Source organism: Embiotoca jacksoni, unplaced genomic scaffold (assembly GCF_022577435.1).
Source record: "Embiotoca jacksoni isolate LCO1_2020_lvr unplaced genomic scaffold, fEmbJac1.0.p SCAF_12, whole genome shotgun sequence".
NCBI classification, from domain to species: Eukaryota; Metazoa; Chordata; class Actinopteri; family Embiotocidae; genus Embiotoca; species Embiotoca jacksoni.
The window spans coordinates 12,361,180-12,381,984 of NW_027185252.1; the positions used below are offsets into that span (position 1 = coordinate 12,361,180).

Genomic DNA, 20,805 nt, shown 5'->3' on the forward strand with positions numbered 1-20,805 from the left:
AGATGAGATTTGTACAACTCTGGTTTCATATTAAAGAGTAAAAATCTTTGTGGCACCATCCAATTTCAGTGTTTACGTCAAAGTGACCGTAGTGTCCATTCGCAGTCTCACCTCTTTGTACCCACGATGCACTCTGATGGTAATTAGACCTGATGGTGCTGTTGCGAAGTCACGGCTGCCTTTGGTGCATTAGTTTTGTCCTGTAGCTGATTACCAGGGTTAAGTTAGCATTTGTATGCAGCCACTTGATCTTGCTGCCTGAACACAGATTTAACAAACTGGAAAACCAAACAAACACTTTTGGTGGTTGTTACTTTGTGCACCTCTTCACTGACACTGTCAGCACACACAGCTCTGCACAGTGTGTGGGAGAAGTTAAGGAGTAGATGGATGTGGCGGTGATGGAAAGGGCAAGTTGTGTTTTCACAGGAAGGTAAAGGACAAGGCAGCACCTGCAATTCCCTTTGTACAAACTGTAGAGGAGGCAGGAGACCGGCCTGACTAATGTCATAGACACTCCTGTGGCAAAACTGCAGTGAAGGATGTTTTATTTTCTTTATAGGCTTATCGAGATCTATTTTAAGAAGGTGTTGTCACTGGCTGTTGTGTTTGCTGTATGAACAGTGTATGAGAGACCACAAACCAATGTGGACTGCTTTGTCACCTCAGCAAGCTGTTGCTAAGTAACCTGAGATACTATTGTCTCATCTACCACGATGACCTCACCAAGTTAGAGTGTGGAAATGTGCTTTCTCTCTCCTTCATTGTCATTCATCGTAAATGAGATATCAGGGACTGAGTGCTGTTCCAATACAGATGTATGTTAATGTTCACTGTATCTCCACTGTGATGCTTTATATCAAAGTGTTTCTCATTTGTTAAGTGAAAAAAAATCAAGAAATATTTTTTTTTAATCACAGATTTCTTTAAATTAACAATTCAAACATCTAAATTGATAAAACTACATAAGCACTAACAATTTATTTGCATTTTTGATTAGTCTGTCAATTAATTTTTCCATTTCTCCAATTACTTTTAATCATTAAGTTTGGCAAATAATACTGAAACTATACACATTATAAGTTTTGAGAGCTCAGATAATTCAATTTAAAATGATAACAACACAACGCTTTGAGAACCAAGAAGCAACAAACATCTTAACCGCTGATTAATTTTCTGTTAATCAAATATTCAATTTATCAGCCAAACAGAGAATTTAGTCACTTGTGTCTCTTGAAATACTGATAAGTAATCTTCAGTAGGAATTACAGCTCAGCTGACACTGGATTTCTGATGGAAATATTGAGTTTTATTGAGTTTAAAAAGAAATCCAAAATCAATATAGGGGCAAATTTATTTTTTTTTCTAACATGAACACACATCATAAACAAATAATAACGGATTCTTTACACTTGTTTTTCTTCTATTAGTTTAGTAGTTTCTTATTCCGATGTGCAACAAGCTGGTATCAGCCAATATAGGAGCTTCAATTATTGATCTAGTTCAAGTAAAATAATCTGTGCTGGATATAAAGTGTTTTATATAAAGGTACACTTCCATCAAGTCTTTCACTCTTGTAGAATAATTCTGCATGCAGCTTTGTAATTCTGTACAGCCCGTCTGTACAGATAGTGAATGACAGTAAGGGTTCGTGTGAGGCAACACGTGTCTCTGCCAACCCTCGGTTTTATCACTAATTGAAAGCTCTTCTGACCGATGATAAGGTGCAGCCCATCGCTGTAATTAATAATATCTAATTCTCTGCCAAGGCCCTCCTGGGGTCACTTCTCAGGGCCCTCCTGGCTCTCCAGGGCCCCGTGGACATCCTGGGACTTGCGACTCCAGTGACTGTCTTCTTCCACCCTTATAAGCACAGCAGAGCAGTCGTCCAGCTCTGAGCTCAGTGCCGCAGCCACACAGCAGGAGGAGGACAGCCTAACTGGATCTGACAGCTTTCTAAGCTCTGGTTTATCGGACAGACACACAACTGACCACTTTTGTTCACTTTACAATAACACTTGGATGCCGTCGGGGGTTTGGTTTTTCTGGGATTGCTGTTGGGTTTGTTTTGCCGCACTTTTAAGTTATTTCTTGTTTTCGCGTCCCCTACTGTGATGTAATGCATTCCTTGTCAACTCTCAATATGCCTTTCAAGACCATGAAATGACTTTGTTTTATCAAGTTCAGTCCTGTCTGAAAACACAATCTTAATTATTTGTTTGCCTCTTTAATGGGCATGTCTATGCACTCTTCTGTTCTTATTCAGATAAGCCGTTGTGCTGGCAGAAGGTACATCTCATGTTTGTGTGTGTGTGTGTGTGTGTGTGTGTGTGTGTGTGTGTGTGTGTGTGTGTGTGTGTGTGTGTGTGTGTGTGTGTGTGTGTGGGCGCGCGTGTATGTGTGTGCGTGTGTGACAAAGTCAGATAGAGATAAGCTGAGTGAGTGTACTTAATTTATGTGGAGGTGTGAGCAAATAACAGATTTTTGAAACTCTTTATGCAACCAAAGTGCAGCCGACGTGTCTGACATAGAAATTATTTATTTTATGTGTGTTCTTCAAGAATGTATTTCAAAGATAGTACTAAGAATTGTACTAAATGTAGCATGAATATTACGTAATATCATTACTAGGAAGTGGATTAACACATTTCTGGATGACTTAAAATCCTGAAAGAGTTGTGTTTCTTGAAACTTTCATTGTGTACGATAATAATTTTTCAAAGTAATCATTGATCAAGATGTCTACCGTTTTTCTCGAAGTCATGCGTTGCTACTCAGCACTCACCCGTGAGGTTTGCCAAAGCTTTTGTAACACGAAACCGACAAACGACTCACTGATACCGTTTGTCTGAAGCTCTTCGTGAGACACATACTGTACATCAAGGGCAGATTTTTCCACTTGAATGTACTTTGTAAGGGGTTTGTGTTCAGCGAGTGTGACGCGTCTCCTCATTTACCTTTACTGTGGGTTTAATCTGTAAATAAGTGATAATGTGTGATTTTATTTTCTTGTTTCTCATGGGGCTTTTTAAGGGACCTGACTATACCATTTCATTGCAATGATGCATTAAGGTTCTCACTGACTTCATCGATCATGCAAATGTTGAAGGTTGTTTTGTGTTTGAGATCATTATTAACATATAATATTGTTTACATGGTGTCGTGTATGATGATTCCTCTGGTTTATATGTATATTTTTGGATCTTCAGCAACACAAAGGAAATCGGATTACTACACTACAACTGGCAGACTTTTAGATTTTCGTGAAACATTATGCTCATGAATGTACTTGAACTTTGTTTTTTTTTTTAACACTATCATGGTCTACATCCTCACTGACCAACACTGTGTAACTCTAAGACTGGAGTTTTTATTTTTATTTATTTACTATGAATCTCTTCAGTGTTTTTGAGTCAACTTTATCTTAAAAGGATTTATGATCCATTTTATGTGGAAAAATGAACATCTTAGTTAACTCTGAGTACTTCATCAAACTTTTGAATTTACATTCAATTCGCCTTTAATTTATTCATTTAAAAAACTTTATAATCAAACTAAACAATAAACTTTTCATGCAGAAAAAAAAGATAATTGGGCTGTAGTGTATATCACTTTCCTGAAGTTTTAGTTTTGAGCTCTTTTTAATGGGAGTTTGACTCAAAGACTGTAATTTGTTCTTTAAGAGTCCTGCTGTAATTCATGTTTGAGAAGTTCTGTGGGTGTATCTGAATTTTTTTGTGACATTAAGAACTAATTTCTGTCTGTATTTCAGCTTTAACAATCTGTTTGACACTTTTTTTGTCTGTACTTCCTGTCTTGCATCATGCTTCTCGTAAACATGGAAATTATAACTCACATCTTCCTCAGAAGCTGCAGAATATTTTTTTATATATATTTTTCTCAGCATGCCAGCTTGGTTTTTTATCTCTGCTAATGTTTTATCAGTGTGATTGGGTGTAATTTGAGATGGGTATTGAATCCAATGCATGCCACTAACTTCATTTGTGAGTTGAAAGAGCCCCCTGCTGGTCTATTTATTTTCTCATTGCGTGTAATGTGAATGGAAGGAAAAACAATCTTTCTTTGCTTTATTAGCCACATAAAATCCCCTCCTTCCACAGGCTTCTGGCCTTTCATCACACTAATTTTCATATTTTGTTTAATGGGTTCCCGTCAGAGACAATAACGCCGACCTTGACGAGATTCGAATGAGACGACATCAGCAAACTAATGTGATTTAAACTTTTTTTTTTTTTTTTGGATGCACTGATGAGAGCAACCCTCCCCCCCCATATATTGAATTTAGCTGGAATTGATATTAATGTGCACCAGTTTGTGACTTCAATTTAGCTAAACAGTACAATAAGTGGGGAGGACATAAAATGGCTGCTGATGTCACAGCTCACTTCACTAGAAATTTGGAGTCATTTTACATCGCTTCAAGTTAAGATCCATTTATTCTAAGTGGAAAATGTTCAATGAAAGTTGTTGTCGGTTGAAACATCCTTTGTAAACGCTGCTATTTATCTGAAAACAGGCTTGTCGAATAACAAAATTCACCTAAAACAATAACATCTCACATTCACATATTTCATTATTTTTTCGGCAGTAATGTAAGCTCTGATATTGTTGCCACATATAATCTAATCTTGTAAGTAAGCTTGTAATGAGGGGGAATATGGATCAGCCTGTCAGCATGGTCCCGCGGATTAAAAATGTCGTCCCGCTGCTCTCACTGAAAACGCTCTGTGCTGCTGTACAAGCTCATGTCGTGCACAGTGACTTTAATGTTTGTTTTCGAAAGTCTTTTTGTTTCGTTGAACATCTACCTCAGTCTTGGTTTACCACATGTCGACATGGTTCGATAGTTTGGGGGAGAAAAAAAAACAAAACTTGCTTTCTACTGAAAAAAGTAATCGAAAACCTCAAATGTGTGAAAGAATATATAGTAGTCCCGGATGTTGACATTAGTCGGCTCACTGAAGTGTTGATAAAGAAAAGGGGCAGTGATGCCCCTGTTGTGGGGGAAGATCCAGTCTATATGTGGTTACCAGATATCAGAGGTTATATTTCACACTTTTCTTTTCAGCATCTTTTATTTACACTGATTAATGGTATCTGCCTTACACGTGTGCAATAAATGTTATCCAGTGCTTTATTTCCTGGGTTTATGTTGTATTTTCTGGACTAACACAGCTTGGGTTTCACTTATTTTGCAGTACATCTTATGCACATCCTGACTGTCACTGTTTCAGATGTGTTAATATTTAGTTTGTGTTAACAGCGATAACTCCTCAAAGAATTTCTGTTATCACAAGAAAAGAAAATACACAACCAGACTTGTTTTGTTCTGCTGAGACTTTTTGCCTTTCAGGAGTCTTTATACTGCAATAAAGTTAATCAATAACAAATCCGAGATAAGTATCAAACCAGTGTGGAGTGAAACATTAAACAGCTGTGATTTCTTTGAGTTTCAAAGCAGAGTTTCAAATATTCTCACCGCAACATCCATTTAAAAGCTTTTCATTATGTCACAACATCAGTGAGGAAAAAAGCACTCAATGCTCAGAGGAAAATCTGCTGAAGAAGATCAGGTGATATTATTGAAAGACATCTGTGCTTGTTTTGGTTTGATTTTTGGTGCACAGTGTTGAGAACCTAAGTGATACCAGTATACAGAATAAATTACGTGTTATCTTGTTCATTTGTTACATGAATCCCTAAAATATATGTCCATGTATGCACAGTTGCACTCTGTTGTCATTCTGTACAATGAGGGAAAAATCTCACAGCAAGTGGTTTTGTAGGAAATATAATTAACCACATTTCAAACATTTTTTCTTTACAGATTTACAACACACACTGAAGTCAGTGTGACTTGATGACATTTTCATCCTCTCTCCTTTTTATTTGGAAGTGCAGGGCTGAAAAGGCAGTCAGACATGTAGAATTTCATTTTTAAAAAGGGTTTCCGGCAGGTTTATCTTTGGTACAATAGCACATAATGAACACGATAATTCAAACAGGCACTTTAACCAAACAGAACCCTGATCCTGATTTGTTTTGGATGATTTTTTTCTTTTTAGATGTTCTGTGCAAAAGTGGAAGAGCTTTTTTTTTTTTTTTTAAGAAAACCGTAAATGTAGCACACGAAAAGAAAATTCAGGCAGAGGTTCAGGAGAGTGGGATAAACAAACATTTTTGGTCATTTCATATCATCTCAGAAATGTGAGCACAATGGTGAATACATCAAAACATCTCTCGGGTAGAGGAAACACACCACAACAAGCTTGATTTTTGCAGCTCATAAAACACAATATTTTGTGTGTGTTTCATGACTCAGAGAAGCTGGATCCTTCTGATGTAGACGTGGCTGGCACAAAACATGCTCACAAGACTACAGGTTAATGTATCAAAGGCACCGTGTCAACCACAGCCCCTGGGAAGAGAAGTGTGGAAAATGTTGTGTCTCGGGAGATAATCCAACAGTCTTTCTGTCTCTGCCAGCGTGTCTCTTAGTTCCCTGCAGGTCCCTTCACATCCAGAGACTGGTGGGCGGCCCCAGCCTGGAGGTTGCAGGCTGATGGGTCGCAGTAACCATTAGGACCAGCTGCACCAGGAGGCCCAGGCACCCCGAGCTGTCCAGGAACACCAGGAGGTCCCCTCTGCCCGTCCCGACCATCCTGACCGTAGCCAGGTTTGCCTGGCTCCCCTGTGATCACAAAATTCATTTCATGCAGTTGCTGGGTTTGAAGTGTAGTTTCACAATTTTTCAAGTCTATCTCATTACAACAGTTACATGCCCTTATACGCAATGGAAGTTTTTGCTTGCTGTAGTCATTCTTCCTGTCCACACAGGCTTCCCAAGTGATGAGGAACAAAACCCACAGTCCTCACAGCTAAAGCTGATATAAAGCTTCAGCAGTTTGAGGCAAAACTCCTCTTTTTGTTTCCTTGTTTTGTATTGAAAAGGTACTCCAGAGACCATAACTTTGATAGATCTCTTTTATTACTCTGCTGAAGCCTCATATTGGCTTCATTTTAACACATTTTTATACCAAACAAGGATAGTGTGGATGGTGTTCTCAGTCATATAAAACTAAGAACAGGATAAATTATTACAAACCAGAAAGTGTTTCCTTATGTGTAAGACAGACTTTAAAAAGGTGTACGTACCCTTTAAGTCATGCAGAGGCAAAAATGTACTCACCGGGAAGTCCAGGAGGTCCTGGCTGACCTTTAGGTCCTCGCACAGTTGGCCCTCTGGACCCTCTGTCTCCCATTTCACCTGTAACATGTATCATTGATGGAAGGCATTTGTGTGCAGCAAAGACAGACATGCCATCGTTTTATTTCATGTCTGATTCTCTCACTCTCTCATTCTTCGTTACCTTTGGGTCCTTTCTGTCCCAAGTGTCCTGGTGGCCCTTTGAGCCCTGGAAGGCCTCTCATTCCAGCGTGCCCAGGGAAGCCATTGTCTCCTGGAGCCCCAGGGGACCCTGGAGGTCCAGGTTTTCCAGGTAGGCCAGCTATGCCAGACTCTGGCCTTCTTAAACTAGCAGCTAACTGAGCCAGTTGTTCTGTTGAAGCACAACAGAAAGAAAACGATGAACCATTAGATGCAAAACTGGCACCAAGACACTGAATGTTTCTAAACAGCTGTTTTTCAAGGGACTCTTTAAGACTCGAAACTTTGCTGTTAATCATGCCGTAACATAAGAAGACTGATTCCTGAAAGCCCAAAGCAATTCTCCTAGGGGAGATAGTCCAACAGCTCTTGTAGTTGTGTTTACAGTGAAGATCCCAAGCACTGCACTTGAGCGAGGTGAAACTGTGGTCATGATATCCCCCAAGCCTCTCCTGTTTTTCAACCACTTTCCATAGAACCTCAGTAAATTGAGCAGAGAAGAGATAATACTCTTTATTTCGAGCAATCAGCGACAGAAAATGTATGTTCATGCTGCAGGGATCTAATATTAATCTCCTGTGACTCCTTGCTGCATGGTATTTTGCACTTAAGATTCCAGTTTTTAGCTCCTGATGAAAATTCATGCATTGGCTGCTAGACTGCTCTTTTTATTTATTTTTTTTAAAAGGTTTCCTTTCCAGGCAGACTCTTCACATGGAGCAGAGGAATGCAGGTCTGCTGGAGGTGAAATTAATTTTTCAGCACATCGGGCATAAAAAAGTAATGAGTGTAGGAGATGAGTTGTGAAGATGTAAAAGGATGAGAATAAAGAGAACACAGGTGGTGACTTCAGTGAAACATTTCTAAAGCTCGGAGTAGGAATCTTTCATCCATCAAATAAACAAAGGCTGAAGCTTATTTCATGTTTTGGTTATGAGGCCTTGCCTTTTTGAACTTCAGAGTACTCAGCAACCACCCAGATCAATGAGACAATGGAGGGGCGGCTCTGTGTGTGCTTGTGCATTGAGGCATTCTGGGAAATATTAAAGCCACGAAATGAGGCTCAAGGGAATGATAAATGGGGTCAAAGGCCTGAATTTTCTTACCTTGCATGACTCGCATGCAAACTTGTTTGATGTGCTGATCACTCGGCTCTTTACCCTGCAAGAAAAAAGAGGACTTAACAGATTTCATGACCGTGTCTAAAACATTTACGTAAATACTCCAAACCAGTGTTATCATTTGAAAATCAGAGCTCCTCCTAATTTACTGACTTGCTTTGAATTTTGGGATTACTTGGGTTTAATAAACTCAAAGTGCACTATGTTAAAGCTAAAGGGAGGCTGCTCTCCTGAAAACAACAACACAAGTGTTGAGTTTGAGTTTGGATTTTACTGATCTTGATAAGGAAACATTCTTTTCACTTGCCTCCTCTACAGAGATGTCAAAGTGCGTGCGTGCCTGGGGCAAGTGGGGATGGCTCATATAAACTGAAGCATTTGGTGGATGCAAAAACTTTAAAATCTCAGTAAAACAACATTTCCACAGCATCTTGTTTTTGGAGTCTGCTGTTATTCCCTGGTACTTCAAATATTTGTGTATTTAAGTTTATTTGCACGAGTAAATATATATGAAGGCCATCGCAATGGTAAAGATAAAAGTGGGAAGGGAGAAGCACTCTACTGGGCCTTTTTTTTTTTCATGTTCTGTAAAGTTCAGGCAAGATGCACGAGTAAAAATAAGTAATTTCTTGAGATTTGACCATAACAAGCGAAAAGTTGGAAGGATAAGTCGATGAGTAGATGGGAGTTAATAGGAGCAGACTGTGAATTTGTTTGAAAGTTATACTTGAAATGTTAACTGTGCAGAACACAGGTAGGTTTATTCAGAATTGGATATAAAAGATATCAGTCAGAAAAAAAATTAACTTGACGGGAGTGACAGAGGAGGTTTAAGCTCAAAATACCATCATGGCTTTTTTTTGTCCATCAACTGGCAGCTGGTGAGGTTTATATTCCAATACAATTAAAAAGTCCGAATTTTGATGTGAAAATACAGTAAAAGGAAAGTTGTGCAGAATGTGGGATTTGTTGTTAAAATGTTTACTGTACAATAGCAAAATCGTTGTTGTCATTTTTGTGATTTTAATATAAACAAAACTACCAACAGTGAGCCACCTGGAATTAACATGCGTCCCAGGTGATCCCTACCACTATCATGCTTCTCCACATGTGTCCCAAGTGACCACTCCCGATCGGATCGAATAAACATGTATATCCCATTAATAAACAAGAAAATCAACATGGAAACACGTACAGAAATGTGGGGGCGGAAGTCGTTGAAGCTACCGGCGTTTAACAAAATGAGACGTCCTTGCTCATTCGAGCCTCATTTTAATGCTCCATCAATATGAAATTTATGATGTACTTCATGTCTCTAACTTATTACTGTCGACTATACAACCAAATTATGTCGTCTCACAAAAGTTGAAGTGCTCTTAAGTAGAAATACAATAAATCATCCCATAGCCCAACTGCACTTCTTTTATTTCCATTTGTCTTTGTTGTGAAGCACAACAGGTTTTTTTTTTTTTTTTTTTAAAGTGCTGTGTAAATAAACACGTGGTGCATTTATGACACAGGAAGTAGACAACATTTCATCATATTCGAAAGAAGTGGGAAGAGAGAAGTAAGTCTCAGGCTTCAGAGTTTTGGTGACTCGGCTTTTTTCTTTCTTATTCTGTCCCACTTTCTCTGTACGTTTCTTTCTCTCTGACTTACCGCAGGACCCTGGGACCCTCTGACTCCAGGTGCACCCCTGTTCCCCTGCATGCCCCGTGGTCCAGGTGTGCCAGGCGGCCCTTCAATGCCAGGTTGGCCTCGACTTCCCTCGGGACCTCTTCTGCCAGCCTCACCAGGGTTACCAGTCTGAACAGAAAAAAGGTCGCAGGCCCGATAAATGTTACTAAACTGCAGCACTTTCTTACTGGTTTGACACAACAGGAAAACAGAGCTGCTAAAATAATGTGTCTGAACTCACCTCTCCCTTCGACCCAGGTTCTCCTGCCTCACCCTATGACACCATTGATAAAACACAGAGGATGGAAACATCAGTAAATTTAGTCTAGTGAGGCTGAACAGTTCAAATAAGTGAAAATATTACTTAGTTTAACAACTTACAACATCTCCTTTGTCTCCAGGATTTCCCTCGTCACCTTGTTCTCCCTAAGAAAACACAATGTGTAAATCATTTATGCAAAGAAACCTACCTGTTATTGTATTTTAATATGTAATATGTATGTAGTATTTTAATATTAAGCAAGAATTCATCTTTAGAATCAGAGTTTCACACCTGCTCTGCTTTGGGTCCTGTTTCTCCACGTTCTCCCTGGAATTAACAAAATCCAAATGTGACTAAATGACCATTTCATGATGACCTGCAGAATTCAGAAGTGTATTTCTTTTGTCTACACTAGAGGGAGCTAATCAGCTGTTTGTTGCTGAGCATTAATCTCATTCTTACTTCATAAGATAATTGTCCTAAATGTGAGAAGGTCTTTCAGTGGTGGTTTTCTTACCCGCTCTCCTTTCACCCCAGGCAGGCCAGGAGGGCCTGGGAGACCAGAAAGACCAGGGTCACCTTTGGATCCCTGTAAAAAAAAAAAAAAAAAAACACATGCATATCTCGTGAGTATAAGCAGGGTTGAAATGTTGAGGAGCCTTTAGAAGACAAGATAATTACTCTGAGGCGATTTCATAAATCCAGTGCTGAAACAGGTCAAATAGGAACAGTTTTAGTAAATAACTCGTTGAAACACGAGTTAAAATATGTTGTGAATTAGACGTCCACATGCTGTGCTCATAATTAACTTTTCTTTTTTTTTCTTCTTTTTTTTTTTTAAAAGCTTAGCATTGATAGTTATTCTCTCCGGCATGTTTGTGTGTGCCACTCTGCCTTTGATCACTGACAGACTGTCTGAGGAATGCCAGGAGAACAGAGAGCTCTTTCAGTCCCTGCTTCGTCTCCCCTTACTGTGAAAATAGACCTCATGTGAGATCCCAGCTCGGTCTATTCTCTGAGACATTCCAGTCAGACAACAGCCAGGACCAGAGACTCTGAAGCTTCACTCATTTTAGCTTCTTTCATTTCAGAGCATCAAAATAAAACAAGTGGTAATTGATGTTTGGTGCCTTTCCCCGTGGATGTATTCTCCACAAGGTTTTCTGTTTATTACTTCTAACAATTGTTGGTTAACACATTGGCTTTTACAGGGGCTAAAAAGGAATATATTTTCAAAATAAAGGCATGGATAAATATAAAAGAAATTAAAATTTAATTAAATTGTCCTCTTCACTCATGTGTTCATAACTCACCCGGGGTCCTGGTTTGCCAGCCGGACCTAACGGACCTCGCTCCCCAACGTCTCCCTGCAGGGATGAGGAGAAAATGTTGAGAAAGTAAAGAAAATCAAAGGTTAGGTTTTGAAACTGACATATGAACAAAACAAAGTCAACAGAAATTCAGCAAGAAAAAAATACTCACAGGCTCCCCGATGGGTCCAACAGGTCCCAACTCTCCTTGTTCTCCTCGCTCTCCCTGCGGTGTGACAATAAAATGAGACCGTGACACAAAAGAAGTGACAAAAAAAAAGATCAATGTTTCGACATGTTCTGCTCGTACTTACTGGTTTTCCAGTGGATCCCATTGTTCCAGGGAGGCCGTCCTGACCACTGTCTCCCTGTGAAGAAACAATCAAAAGTACATTCGGATTTGAATAGTTTAAGAAAATTTTTTATTCAAGAAACATTTAATAACTGGTCAATGGAACAACCTTTAGGCCACCCAAGCCTTTTGGTCCAGGTGCACCAGGCAGACCCTAAAAACAGAGAAGACATTTTGAGCTACAACAAAAACAAAAATAACATTTTGGTCCATTAAAGGAGAAATATTTCTTACAGGAAGTGTCATTTCTAAATTAAAATGCATCTAACTGTAAGAAACATTGGAGGCAGGTTCAGTGGATCTGTATTTAAATCAGGTGATGATTTTGAAGTTTACCAACTCTTTCATAAAGCGCCAACAGTCAGTCAGGAAGGCAGAAAAAAGAAAATAGGAAGACAGTAATCACTGCTGTATGTGTACTGGTGGGATTCATTGGTTATCTGTTTGAAATATAACCCACACAAAATAGATCAGCTTTATTATATGGTTAACACTTTACTTTGACAAGACACCTGTCATGTGTTATTTGGTCAGTTATGTCCCTTTTGATAAATGCAAAGTTAACGTTGTTTGGGATGTCTTTGTTCTGGATATTTAACTAACAAACCCAAACCTTTAATCCTCAATCTAACTACTTCTAACAGAGTCAGTGTCATTGAATAATTTCTTTAACTTCAGTTACAGTGGTACAGATCAGGGTGACATGTTTATGACAGTTCATGTTGTCTAGGTTCATGTCAAGTTGTCATAACAAACACATCCTAAACAGTGTCTACTTTCCATAAAAATTACATAATTGACCAAATGACTCTGAATGACAAACACTCATAATGACTCTTTCATGTTCATGAGGTATCATGTCAGTCTTCTGCACACATATCAAGTGTTTCATGCTATAAAATTCGGAGTGCTCCTTGTTACTGCAGTAGAAATGTGGAGCTGAGTATTTAACTGTGCCTGAGCTATGATCCCTGAAACTGCTCCTGGAGAGTTTACTGAGGCCCAATCCAATCAGGAGCCATTTGTGGCAGTTTGGGGTCAAAGGTTATACTCACAGGAAGCCCCTGAAGTCCAACCTCTCCAGGAACACCCGAATTCCCAATGCCTCCCTGTGGGGAAACAGACAATGGAAAAAAAATGAAGCTACTTCTGCTCCAAACAGCAAAATAGCTAAGCCCTGTTTTTAAAAATATTACAATAAAACATTATGAGTATGAAGCGGTACAATTATTGCTCTACCTTTGCTCCAGGCATCCCAGGAATACCCTCACGACCGTCCACACCTGGTAAGCCCTAGTAATTAAAAATCAGAAAGTAAAATTCCTTTTTTGTCGTGAATGTGTCTTGACAGTTATGGGATTCTTTGTCATCATTGATCAGACACTCACAGAGTCTCCTTTGGGACCTGGAAGGCCTGTTATTCCTCTGGTCCCTTGAACACCCTGAACACAAAGCAACAAAACATTTAGTCCATTCATATAACCTTTACAAACAATATCCAGTGACTCTTTTTATTATTTTTTTACATTTGAAACTGTTTATGTCCATGAGAATGAGGTACTGACCGTTTCACCATTAGGCCCAGGCTCGCCCATTACGCCTCTCTGGCCTAGATCTCCCTGAAACAATGCACTCAATTACATACGACTCACACAGGTCCCATTTCCTAAAGAACTGCTTTTTCTATTGAAGGATGAGCTTACAGTTGCCCCTGCGACACCCTGGGGACCTGGATCTCCATCATGACCTCGAGTGCCCTGCCAGAGAACAACATAAGTGTTAATTATTAGTATAATCTGTTCAAAGGATTCAAAGTAACAGTCGCTAATTATTGATGTAATTCACCCTGTATGTGTGAGTAATTCAGGAAGAGCATGATGTATGTGAAAGGTAACGCGGGCTTAAAAACCGTAGAATCACCTACCATCTCTCCCTTGGGGCCCATCATTCCTGTGGCTCCACGAATTCCCTGAGGTCCCTGAAATGACAAACAGATCCAGCAGGTGCCTCAGTGAGCAGAAAGAAGGGAACCCGACACAATGAAGAACAAAGTGTAAAACTCCAATATCATGTAATAAGTACTGTATCTAACCGTTGGTCCTTGAGAGCCGACCTCCCCTAGACTGCCCTGGTACCCCTCCTCACCCTGAGGGAATGAAAAGGAAAGAACGTCAGTAGAAAAACAGCATAAAGTTAATAAGTAGAAACACTAAACAGCAGATTTAACCACATTACACAGTAATATTGAGGCCACATCCTCACACATGGTGAGACTGGCATCCCGTCAGCACCTCTCTTTGGCAGAAAAAAATAAAATGGATGCTGTTCTTATCGCTGTGTGTTAATTAAAAAATGAGTCATCCGTTCTGAAATGTGTTTAATATCCACTTTTAAATGGATTGCAAGAGGGCAAAAGCAGACAAGTATTTAATTCCAAATAACCGTTCTCCAGCCTTGCAAATTACAAATAATTTCTGTGCCGTCTCTGGGGGAGACACGACAAAGCATTTCCATTAGGATAGATGGTGACTCTGGTCTCTGGCTGTGAACATTTTCTGCTGTTAAAAAAGATCATTTCTTCTATTAAATATGTCTTTTAGACATTTAAACAATTCATAGATGATAGTAAAATATGACATACTAAACAGAAATAAATGCAGGAAAACAGGTCGGCTGTTGTTTATCGCACAGAACAGGAGGGAAATGAGAACAACATTTTTTCAAAGGGCTGATGAAACATTCAGAATTCATATTCCTTTGTTGGGACAATGTTTTCTCTCTTCAAACAGAGAAAGATGAAAGTCAGCCAAACCAGTGAATCATGAACAGAAAGGCTTTGAATTTTTGCGGTTTGATGAAAAAAAAAAATTGTAAAAACCATCTTATTTTCACAGATATATAAGTAAAGGAAAAATTAGTGTGTGTGTTTTATGAAGTCTGGCATAACAGGACACTATCATGAATAAAAGATCAGTGCTAAACACATCTAATATCACATGTACTAATGTAATTCAAAAAACAAAGAGAAGCTCTGCATGTTTTTTGTATATTCCTTTTCCCTATCTTGAAATATTCCTCTTAAACCAACATCAGGTTATTGTTATAATGTTTAACTGTAAATATATTCATATTTGTGAATTTGTGAATGGAAGGCAGGCAAAAGGCTCCTCAGACTAAACCTCCAGTCAAGGAGAAAATCATTCTCAGGGACGGAGCGCAGACTGACAGTAAATCATATCCCAGCCGGGGGAGGGGGTAAAGGGAGATAGGCCCAGACTCATTTCCATTTATATAGTCCATGGGCACATTATAGGGAGAGGGTAGTTGTGCTTGAACATCATTTCAAATAAATCATCGTCCGTGCATCACAAGGAGTCTGAGGAATTACACAGAGGCTTGTATCACTTTTTCTCCAAATAGAGCAGCACGAATAACACTTGTCTCAATGGTGTCGGGAATACCCCTTTTTAAGTTGAAGTCATGCATATTTTCTTCTGATGTGGAACCTTGTGGCAGTCATTGAGGACATTCATGTATTTAGGTCCTTGTTTATGCAGTTTTAGGAGTATACATTAACTGTATGCAGTGTTTGTACCAATTCATATAATAGCAAACAGTACTTTCTCCCTAAATGTAATTTACCTTGTGCCCTTGTTTCCCAGGTTCCCCTGCTTCACCTTTTACACCTTTGTGGCCCTGAAAACATTCAGAGAATGAAAGGAGGACCAGTTAAACACACTGTGTTGTGGGACACTGACGTAAGTTTACAGCAACACAAAACACTTTTTCTATTCACCTTCATGCCAGGAAGCCCAGGATGTCCAGAAGTCCCCGGTGGACACGAGTTTGGACACTAAACAACAAACTAAAAGTCAGAAAGCATCCCTGCAGAAGAGAAAACGTATTCCTAAAATTCAGAAAACAATGCGTTACCAGTTCGGTATTGCCAAGCATTCCAGCTGCACCCTGAAATGGAGAGAAAATACAAGTTAACATTTTTATACTGCATGTTATCATGATGGATTAGAGGAACTTGTAAAACACTAAAAGAAGGACAGCAGCGTGCAGCATTGGCATCACTATAAGGCCAAAGAAATGACAGGCTTGCATCATACTACCTCCTTCATAGAATTTGAAGTCACATGTAATCATTTGCAAATCATGTCAGATGCCAAATGAAGCTTACTCTGGTCCCTGTCGGTCCCAGAGGTCCCTGTGGCCCTCTCACACCCATGGACCCCTGTGGGAAGAGACATGAGGGTGTCAAAACCTACTCAAGGAAGATGAATGCACTGTGTAAGTATGAGACAAAAGAGATGAGAGTAAAATAATATTTATATTGGAGGTTCAAGTGTACTGCTAATCAATAAATGAAATCATACATTACCCACTTACAATGTGATTTTCAGTGTTTATCTCTGGGCCACACGAAAGCTATCTATCTAGGTTCATCAGCGTAGCAGGCTCACTTCTATGTGCAAACAGTCATTCAGGGGAATTTGAATTGATTATTTCTACTTTGGCTGTAAGGTGTATTTTTAATGAATAGCTTCATATGATGCTTATTTAAATATTTTTGAGAAACGCTGACATTTATCAATATGGTGAAAAATGCTAGAACCAGACTGTAACTATACCTGTATATTCATAATCACTGGTATGACACTGACAGCCATAGCCAAAAGGCAAAACTGTTGTAAGAACAAGTCCTAACTATAATACACATGTAAATTATGGGATATAAAATCCTAATAAAAAAAATAACCTCTCTGATAATTTAATCTGATGACATGATTATTTTTTTTAATATTTTGTGTTGATTCTTGAGGCTTTATTTATTTTTTATTTTTTTTACTTAAAATGTATCAAAAAGCTGAATTCAATTTGACAGGAAAATGTACTTTTTGATTATATAATCAGTGTGTGATGCATAGTGAATGTGTGTGTTCTGTCACTATTTTGAAGTATCGTGCATCACACCTCTTTCAATTCGTTGACACTGCATTACACAGTATAGTGGTATAAAGTACAGATGGGTCTTGTTTACATGAATCATAGGAGGAGGATGCTTTAAAGAATCTGTAAATAGGTTTCAGTGATGCCACTAATCCATCCAATGAAAGCAGCTTCACCTTTACCTTGTCACTTCCTCTTGGAGTGATTTTCACATTTTGGTTATCATCACCAGCACATGAAGATAAACACGCGTGATCTGTCATGGTAGCTCACCACCACTTCACTGCTCATGCTCGTAGTGTTTGACGCTGCAGTGTATTTTCTAGCCTGTAGACCTCATATAAAACACGAGTCAGTTTCTCTGTCTCTACTCACAGGTGATCCAACTTTTCCCACTTCACCCGGAAGTCCTCCGGGCCCCAGTGGTCCCTGTTCACAGTTCAGGTAATCATTGTTATTATCACTACTTGGATTTAAAAAAAAAAATTTAAAAAAAATGGTACCAAATATTATAAATTACAGTATAACCTGTGATACTTACAGGGGATCCATCTGGCCCAACACCCTAAAGAGACACATAGAGCACGACTCAGTGTGATGTAAAGAAATAAGAATGTGATTTTGATCTGATCCTCGGACTGGCAGTTTTAGAGAGGAAATGCTACTCACAGGTAGTCCACGAGGTCCAGTTGTACCAGGTTCCCCCTAAACAATGCAGATAAACATATTAGATACATCACATACTGAAATACTCTTTTCAGGTCAAATTGAGCTGTGTGAGCCTGCAGACGGTCCGCATTAACATTCCTCCAGCTCATCACATGACTGAGCTGGGCACACTTGACCCAGCAATGTTTAGCTTAATGAGGACCGATGTTGGGGCTTCATGCCCCACGGAGATTACACACAAGACTTGCAGGATTAAGTCTCATTTGTCATGAGGAATTGGTTTATGCACTGCGGCTCCTGCTGCCATGCCAAAAGACTGGACAGCAGCTTGGCACCATTTCACTGACAGTCTCTGAAGCAGAAAAGCAGCAGCTCATTAGTCACTCACTTTCTGTCCAGGGGGACCGTCAGGCCCAAGATCTCCAATGGGGCCCGTCAAACCCTGCAGAGAAGAGACATTCAGCTAAATTAATACATTAAACAAATTTTGAAGCATCTATTCACACCTAGATATGTTCGATATTTTGAAAAGATGTGCGCAGGTTTACACCCACTACCTCAGCCGGCGATGCTTTTGTGGATATTCAAAAATCCCAAATGACGTCATCATAACACAATGACTCACGTGTGGGAGTGATCCTCCGCATGCATGAATGGGATTAACTGGACTTTAACCCACTCCTCTAAAGTATTTCAGTATGTCTTCATCAGGTCTTATTCTGAACATGCCATGACATCCACAGGAGTGTGTTCAACTTAACAAGCACACAGAAAAAGTCAGCACCGAGGCAGAGGGCAAAACTCTCAGACTACAAACCAAAGCAGAGCCACATTCCTCCGGCTCATTTCAAACAAGTGCACTGAAAGAAATCATTCCTCACTGTTTTGAGAATTCTCAACGGGAGATACCAACAGAGGCCGGCCAACAAGGCTCCTATTGTTTTCAGGATCCTTGTAGGTGTACGGTGTATACAGGCAGTGAATCATAAAGCATAAAACAATTCCTTATACATTTAAATTCGAATTTAAGTGAGCTGATTTTAAATACATAAACCTTTAAGATTAACTAAAATTATCTACAATTATCTTTATCATCAACACCAGTGTAATGTTTTCCTAACCTGCCTTTACACTTTGAAAGGAGCCAAAGTTAATTTCACTCAGACCCTGGTTTGCCCTCTTACAAAGGACATTTGGATCTGTTCATCCTGTTTAAGAAATTCCTCACATTTTTGCACACATGTCCCCAAGATCTCCCACTTCATCTGCAATTTCATTGGTCACTCTGCAAGACTCGTTTGTGCAAATAACCGATACGGGTGGGAGGGTCACACTTTGTGGTTCCACCCCCTTTGCAGGTTTAAAGAGTGCATGTTGACCTCTTCACAGCCCACAATGCAGCCAACATATAATATATTAAAGATAGAGTGCTCACGTCATTTCCAGGAATTCCAGGTAGTCCAGAGGAGCCGGGTTTACCTGCATCTCCATTAGGTCCCTGAAAACAAAGGTTCCACATACACACAATTCACTGAAAAGAACTACAATGAAAACCAATCCAATACATCATTTAAAGTTTTCATGAAATGTAATAGTTACAGTTGGACCGTCCTCGCCATCCTCTCCCCTTTCACCCTGAAACAACAGCGATTCAGTGTTTATAGCGAAGGAAATGATGAACTATTTGCAAACTATCTGGAACATTATAGACAATGTTGCAGAGCTGAAAGGACTTACAGCAATGCCATCAATTCCTGGTACACCTGCAGGTCCAGGGGGGCCAGGGGTTCCTTGGCTCCTCTGTGTAAAATAATAATATTGTAATAAGAAAAAAATATCTCCTTAAACTTCTCAAAACAACCCTCTTCTAATAAGAAAAAGAGAGAGCAGGTGCACAGCCTGATTGTACACTCCTCGAAGGCAACACTGTGTGTGGAAGACCGAAATAGCTTACAGCCTCTAAACTATTTCTGCTTCAAATTCATCAGCATTTGACTGCACATTGAAAAGGAAAAAGTTTAAAAAGAAAACATCAGACAAAAGTTGACATGTTACTTGTTTTTTTCTCCAGATGTGTAAGAAATTTACTGAATAAAACATTCCCAGCCTCTCACCACAGCTGCAGGTTTTATCTTATTATTTGGCAGAAGCACCCACAGAACACTCACCTGCACCTCTGCCACATCAGTCTACACACACACACAAAGAGAGAGAACAGAGAAAGAGAAACATTATAAGTCTTACTTGAGAGGAGCAAATAAGGACGAGCTGCAGGAGCAGCACCAGAATTGGCCCTCTAGCGCTTGGGGCCCCAGCCATGATCTCCCACGTGCAGGAAAGGTAAAAGTGGTAGTCCTTTTCTGGGATTTGTTGGGTTGCAGGAGCCTCAAGCAAAACAACCCAACTGAATCCGCTTCTGCTATCTAGACCGTCCGAGGTCCAATAGCTATCAGGGGGCTCATGTATATTCATACAATGACTGGTTATAGGAAGGGATTGGAGGGTTTGTAGGGGGACACCACGGGGAGGGGCCACACTGCGGAGACCACCAATAGGCAGCATCAGCGGGTTATTTAACTTCTCCCGTGACCCAAAATGATTTTATACGAACTAGTTTTTGGTTTAAACTATTTAAATAGCTTTAATTATCAAAAATGGCTTAAGGAAACGACTATATTAGGACACAAAGATCCAATTTTGGCCTCGAACTTGTCCTCTCGCACACATTTTGGATTACTTTTACGCGCAAGACATGAATGCTGTCTGATTTGATTTTCCTCTCCATTACAGCAACTCGAGCTTCTTTAGCTAAACCAGTATTTCATATTTTTAACTTGTGGCCTGAAATCTTCAAAGTACAGATTAAAGATGATTGTGTTATGTTCCTTCTTACCGATGTCCTGGCTGGGAGGTCATAACACGCTTCTGTCTGGGCTCGCGTCACATCGCAGTGAATCACCATTGACTTGAGTTCAAACTTCATTTAAAAAAAAAAAAAAAAGAAAGAAAAAGAAAGAAACATAAAAAGATCAGCACAGCATCACCATCGC

At 39.5% G+C, this 20,805-nt stretch overlaps 2 protein-coding genes across 7 annotated transcripts in view; one reads left to right on the plus strand and one right to left on the minus strand.

The window, feature by feature from the left end:
• col19a1 (collagen type XIX alpha 1 chain) overlaps nucleotides 1-5,429 on the plus strand; it is a 101,724-nt gene extending 96,295 nt beyond the window's left edge. For all 6 annotated transcript variants that reach the window (XM_069144864.1, XM_069144869.1, XM_069144866.1 and 3 more), the window contains one exon: nucleotides 1,770-5,429. In XM_069144864.1, the coding sequence (XP_069000965.1) occupies nucleotides 1,770-1,870 (101 nt within the window). In that variant the 3' untranslated portion in view covers nucleotides 1,871-5,429. The remainder of the gene's footprint in view (nucleotides 1-1,769) is intronic.
• An 82-nt stretch (nucleotides 5,430-5,511) lies between these two features.
• Nucleotides 5,512-20,133, minus strand: col9a1b (collagen, type IX, alpha 1b). The gene is made up of 32 exons (XM_069144874.1): nucleotides 20,000-20,133; nucleotides 19,493-19,555; nucleotides 19,355-19,390; nucleotides 19,191-19,253; nucleotides 18,144-18,197; nucleotides 17,756-17,791; nucleotides 17,628-17,651; nucleotides 17,462-17,515; nucleotides 16,317-16,370; nucleotides 16,064-16,096; nucleotides 15,927-15,983; nucleotides 15,773-15,826; nucleotides 14,223-14,276; nucleotides 14,055-14,108; nucleotides 13,834-13,887; nucleotides 13,696-13,749; nucleotides 13,519-13,572; nucleotides 13,370-13,423; nucleotides 13,186-13,239; nucleotides 12,240-12,284; nucleotides 12,093-12,146; nucleotides 11,951-12,004; nucleotides 11,782-11,835; nucleotides 10,986-11,057; nucleotides 10,760-10,795; nucleotides 10,588-10,632; nucleotides 10,448-10,480; nucleotides 10,189-10,335; nucleotides 8,515-8,569; nucleotides 7,392-7,580; nucleotides 7,211-7,288; nucleotides 5,512-6,712 (listed from the first exon to the last, which is right to left on the minus strand). Exons 1-32 carry the CDS (start codon nucleotides 20,072-20,074, stop codon nucleotides 6,516-6,518), a joined length of 2,040 nt encoding a protein of 679 aa, XP_069000975.1. The 5' UTR covers nucleotides 20,075-20,133; the 3' UTR covers nucleotides 5,512-6,515.
• Nucleotides 20,134-20,805: the final 672 nt, after the last annotated feature.